Source organism: Macrobrachium nipponense, chromosome 1 (genome assembly GCF_015104395.2).
Source record: "Macrobrachium nipponense isolate FS-2020 chromosome 1, ASM1510439v2, whole genome shotgun sequence".
Taxonomy (NCBI): domain Eukaryota; kingdom Metazoa; phylum Arthropoda; class Malacostraca; order Decapoda; family Palaemonidae; genus Macrobrachium; species Macrobrachium nipponense.
Window position 1 is genome coordinate 45,855,068 of NC_087200.1, and position 6,300 is coordinate 45,861,367.

Here is a 6,300-nt window from a genome sequence, read left to right on the forward strand (position 1 = left end):
TGCGCGCTACATAGATGACACCTTCGTCAGCGCCGACTCCCAGGACGAGATAGAGCAGCTGAGACGTGCATTCCTTATAGAATAATACCAACACCGACGACAACCCTTGCTTGGCCTGGACCTGAGATCCGCCATTCCTGTACATCAGTATACTAATAATACCAGCAAAATCCTGTTCTAAATAAAATATCACATTCCGCATTACGTATTTAGATTTCTCCCAATGTGAATACTGGCCAATCTTTAAAAAGTATCGCTGAGCCAGAAAGCTAGTAATAAGAAAAATAGAAAAAATTATATATAAGATTAATTCGCTGAATTCTGCCAATGTATTATTATCATTACTCTTAGTAATATATCATTAGTAATAGTGGTATAGGTTGCCCTGTCTTGGTTATTATCTGTATTCTATATTTTTAAATGACCAGTTGCTGGAAAAATATATAATTATTATTATCATTATTACTATTGCCATTATTATCAAATAGACATGACGATTTCATGATTTCAAGCCTTGAGTCTATTTGCATTTTCAAATGATTACCCAACTAAGCAGAGTCGGTCAAGTAGCAATTATATAAAGCTAATATTCTGCATAGCTTTACTCATAATTTAGCGTATTGTACCTAACCATTAGAAAATTACCAGGTCTTTCATTACAATGAAGACAAAAGATACCAAAACAAAATATGGCGAATACATAAGCTTGTGCAATTATTGTACTAATATACCACTAATACCATAAAGACTATTATTTCGGATTGAGTTTTTGCGTTGCATCATTTATACCCTTAGCATTAAAAAAAAAAAAAATAATAAAAACGCGCCGAAATTTCCTCGGCGGAATCGACAAGGCCACCAAAAATTTATCTATTTTTCGGTGGTCTCAGAATAATGCTGTATTAACCGCGGCCCATGAAACTATAACCACAGCCCGGTGGTGGCCTGGCCTACATCATTGCCAGCCACACGAATATGACTAACTTTAATCTTAAATAAAATAAGAAAAATTACTCTGGCAAGAGGGCTGCAATTTGGTATGTTTGATGATTGTAGCGTGGATGATCAACAAAGGAATTTGCAGCCCTTTAGCCTCAGCAGTTTTAAAGATCTGAGGGCGGTCATAAACAGTGCAGGCGGACAGACGAAGCCGCCAGACACTAGTTTTCGTAAAAAAAAAAAAAAAAAAAAAAAAAAAAAAAAAAAAAAAAAAAAAAAAAAAAAAAAAAAAAAAAAAATCAGAATAAAAAATTGTCATTGACGATTTTGTCTTCCTTTTGGTTCGTATATCCTACTGTGTATCAAGTATTTCAGTGCTATTTCCTAAGCTTTTCCGTAAACATTAATTACTGAATCTGGCAGTAAGAATTCCATTCCAAAATGGTGCCCGAAATACGAAATGAAATCTAAAGGGCAATTACTGTTGGTCGTAGCTTTGACTAAATGTATAGTTGTAATATACTTTTCAGAGGAAATTTAGTCCCTTCCACATTTGTATAATTAACCAAAATATTTCAAGAAATTGTACAAGAATGTAATAATCAACACCCGCACACCCTGTGGTATTGGCAACATTTGTGGGTATGGACGTTTAGTTAACTTTTTCATAAATAGTTTATGACATTGAAGTCAGAATGAGGATCATTCCGCAGGCTGCATCAATGCAAAGGTCTGAGATTCAGGAAAGAAAGGCTGCAAAATGCGCCGATGTTTCTTCCGCGCAATCAAGTTTTATGTGCAGTGCATATTGCTGTTTGAAAATATCAGCCACGGGCCAAGAAACTTTAAGCCGTGGGCCATGAAATTTTCAGCCACAGCCTGGTTGTGGCCTGTGTTATTGGCACCTATAGACGCACAATCTTGGTCAAATTTAACCTTTAATAAAATGAAAAATTGCTGAGGCTAGAGGGCTGCAGTTTGGTATGTTTGATGATTGGAGGGTCGATGATCAACATACCAATTTGCAGCTCTTCAACCTCAGTAGTTTTTAAGAACTGATGGCGGACGGACAGCCAAAAAGCTTTCTCAAAATGAAAAAAAAAAAAAAAAAAAAATTAAATCGCCAAAAAGGTAAGCAAAAGATTTATAATAACCAGAGGAGGTTATTTGACAGAATCCATAATTGTGATCATAAAGTAGTTTTAAGGTATCAGTAAACGAATTAGGTGCCTTTTGAGTTATGTTTAATTACAAAGGTATAGAGAAACTAAAAACATTCAATTAAACCGAAGACTGAATTCATATATCAAAAGTGTGTAAAAGGAAATTGCAATTAACCTAATAATTTCTCAAAAAAATAAGCCTTCAAATCATAATGGTTATTTATGAACTAGTGCACTGAAACTAATGCCACAATTGGTTTATTTAAAGATGGAAACGTAGAAAAAACTGGTAAGTAGTTGTATAAACGTGGACTAAAGATATAACCCAAAACGTGGGATAACTATAGAGCCACCACAATTTTAACCCTACAGAGGTTCAAATTTAAAATTACTGATGATCCGTACATAACTCTAATAGGAGATAAAAAGTTTGTGTTCTGGATGGTTAATGCCTCTTATCATGTCAATTCTTTTTTATGACCAACGGGTTGCAAATATTCAGAAATATGGCATCAAAATTTGTCTTCTAACGGAGATTGTGCCGTTATGAAGAATTCGAAGACTTTGAGGAAGGAAAGCTTAAAAGGAAAAGCATTTCTCACGTGTTTTGATATAGTCATCAGTGTATCTATAAAGTTAAGAATATCCATTAGCTAAAAAAAAAAAATTCTTTTATCGTTCTTAGCCGTTATTTAAAATATAATATTTCCAAAGCTTGCCGTAACAAATTCTGAAACAAGGGGATACATTCATTAAAATTTAGAGCAATCGTGTCCGTTAGCTAATTATTCATATAGTATGAGTAGTTAATTTATGTTATTAATAATTTAGGGTGATTCAGGGCTACAATGTTATATAAATGAAAAGTGTAATAATAATGTAGATCTTTTCTAAGAACATAGATGATAAGATAATTGCCCAGTAGCGGGGTCGTGCCGTCAGTGCACCTCATACGTACACTGTAGGCATTACTTGAGGTTCTTGGCAGCGTGCCTTCAGCCCTTGGCTGCAACCACTTTCGTTCTTTTTACTGTGCCTCCTTTCATATTCTCTTTCTTCCACATTGCTCTCCAATTAATTTATAGTACAATTGCAAGGTTTTCCTCCTGTTACATCTTTCAGACCTATTACTATCAATTCCTTTTTCAGCGCTGAATGACTTCATATGTCCCTGTGCTTGGACTTTGTCTTAATTCTGTATTCAATTCAATTCAATTCGCTAATAAGATAATTGGAATATGTGTGCTGTCAATTTTGGCAACAGTACTTATGTATATAAATGTCCAATAATTGCATAAAAAAAATATGTGGCTTTACAACAAATGCTTTCAGCTGTGATTGTTTAGTACAGTCGTCGGTAATCTATGAGTTTTTAAGTTAATAAAGACATTGTTGCCATACATCATTAAATCATTGTATCGCACAGTAACGAAATGAGGAAAAGAAACTCTGTTGGGATATAGTTATGAAATTTAATTAAAATAAATAGTACAATAACTTCTCGCATCTTACACTCACATGGTTTTGGTGGAAGGAGATATATTAATAAGAAGGAAAAAGGAAAAATAAAAGAGAGGAGCAGCGGGTGGGGGGAGCGTCCCGGGAGTCCCTGGCATGACTAGTTGGTGGTACGTGAAGAAAGCAGTTCTCAAGTCATCTCGGGGCTTCTCCTCCGTCTACGCTTCGGAGATAGATCATGAGGTCGTAAAGAGGTCGTCGGTAGGTCTGTCGTGGGCGCGAAGTCTTAGGGAGTGACCCTGAGTTTCTCCTTCCGGAGGGAAACGACTTATGCTGGAACGTGGCAGGAGCAGGCTGAGGGCAGCTTGTAGATGTCGATGAAGAGGCCCTTGTAAGCATCGCAGGGGTCGAAGGAGAGGAGGCGGTGGTAGACGTACTTCTGGGTGCAGTGGCTCTTGTAGCAGGGAGCCAGGGCACGGCAGGCGGCCTCTGGGAACAGGCAGGTCTCCAGACGGGCAGTCTGGGTATAGTAGTGGACGTCGTTGACGATCACACGCCACTTGCCCTCCACGTTCTGGGCACGTCTTGGTCTGGCATAGGCGACGTCTGAGGGGCAGATGTAGCCTTCAGGACCTGCCCAGTGGGTAGCGTCGTATGGGGAGGCCCCAGTAGAGGCCCCAGTGTAGTAAGAGTAATCGAAAGCTTCCTCTTGGGCCTTAGTGACCATGTCTACGAGGTCGTCAGCTGACTGGTCAGCTATATCAGCGTATTTCTTGGCGAAGAGGTGGTCAGCGCTGATGGCGCCCTTGATTTCGTACTCGGGGTATTCGGGGTCCTCCAGGCAGTAGGTGAGGGTGGAGTTTGCTGCGCAGGCTGGAGCTTTCTTGGGGTCACAGTAGGAGTGCTTGTAGGATGGTTGTTGGTGTCCATAGGCAGGGCGAGGGTGCCCGTAGGCTGGAGGATGGTGACCCAGAACTACTCCGGCACACGCCAGAAGTACCGACTGCAATGAGGAATGTCTTTGATTATATACATCTAAATTACAAAATTTTTTCTTTAGGTTTTTTTACAGTTGGAATATTATCAGTTGGCTGTGAAGTGGTAATACGAAAAAATGGATGTTAATTATTCTAAATGAAACAGAAGAATAAGACATCATATGTTATTATCTGTATATATTTTGAATGAATAACAAAAGCTTTGGTGTCTGTTAATAGAAAAAGTCGCAACATACAAGAGGAACAAGAATACTTTAACAAAACAGTGGCCTCTCGAGTTCTCGATTTCCACTTCGAATTGGGGTCTTCAGGGGAAACTATTTCAAGACTAAGGAAATCATGAAGCCGAGAAGTCACCGTGACTTAATTCTGACTTAATATTGAAAGTTCGACTTTGGGAAGAGACCAAGCAGACGTACCAAAGCAAGAGCCATAATGAGTCAATGAGATGCGAGAGTCAATGCGAACTGATGACTGAGGCTGAGCCCTCTGTCTTTATAGGTATGCTCAATCAATGGCCACGCCCTCCAAGTGCAGAAGGTTCTCTCGAAGGGTGCGGTTTGGGAGGTGGCCTCGGAATGGGTGTCGTGGATTCTTCTGCGGAAAGAGAAAGTGTTTGTCGTTCAGGCAGATGCGCTTGATCTAATGACTTCATATGTTGTTCACTGCATCTGGCAGCATTTTATCCCCTTGCGCAAAGTGCTTGTTGAATACTCTTTTAACTCCGATTTTTATTATCGGATGAAAGATACGAAAACCCTACAGTTACACTAAGAAGTATTGTTAGAGAGGTTGGGCATCATGACTGAAGAGAGTAAGAGGGAAAGGAGGTAGAGGAAAAGGTTGAAAGTAGGCGCTATGAATCCATTATTAATCCGTGTAAACTTTCTTGCAAATAGTGGTATAATTCGTAAAATAGGATTATTACAGTTCGGTTTCCTACGAAGGAAGGTAAATAATCCTATAAGCGATCTGTAATGATTATACAGCCCGACCTTGTTTATTGAACCTATACTTGACGGGAAGCTAAAAGATTAAAGGGAAATCAGCAATGTAATTGGCATTTCAAGTTAGTGAAGTTTTAGAATTTAGTTTTGAATATTCTGCGCCGTAAAAAAATACGACACGGTTTTAAACTAATGAAATGCATAGTTAATGATAAAATAGAGTTCCTTACTTAGATATCTATGTATCTTCTCAAAGCTTTGTTACATGATCGGTTGTGAACTGTTTTATCATATTCTTAATTGAAAAACAATTAGGCAAATATTAGCAATGGCACAGAACAGAAGTTTAGGATAGTTTTTGAGAAACTATAGTCAGAATCTTAATAAAACACGGAATGGGTATCATGCACAACCTCTCTCTCTCTCTCTCTCTCTCTCTCTCTCTCTCTCTCTCTCTCTCTCTATATATATATTATATATATATATATATATATACTTATATATATATATATATATATAGTATATATGTATATAGATATATATATATCTACTATATATATCTATATATATATATATATATATATATATATATCTATGTATATATATATATATATATATATATATATATATATATATATATATATATATATATATATGCATATAGATATATATACTATATATATATATATCTATGTATATATAGATATACTAGTATATATATATATATATATATATAGATAGATAATATATATATATAGATATATATATATATATATATATATATATATATATATA

General features: G+C 36.8%; 1 protein-coding gene across 1 annotated transcript; it reads right to left on the minus strand.

Annotated features, from left to right (window-relative positions):
• Positions 1-3,560: 3,560 nt before the first annotated feature.
• Positions 3,561-5,032, minus strand: LOC135220165 (neurotrophin 1-like). Its single transcript, XM_064257457.1, has 2 exons — positions 4,978-5,032; positions 3,561-4,563 (listed from the first exon to the last, which is right to left on the minus strand). Exons 1-2 carry the CDS (start codon positions 4,990-4,992, stop codon positions 3,889-3,891), a joined length of 690 nt encoding a protein of 229 aa, XP_064113527.1. The 5' UTR covers positions 4,993-5,032; the 3' UTR covers positions 3,561-3,888.
• Positions 5,033-6,300: the final 1,268 nt, after the last annotated feature.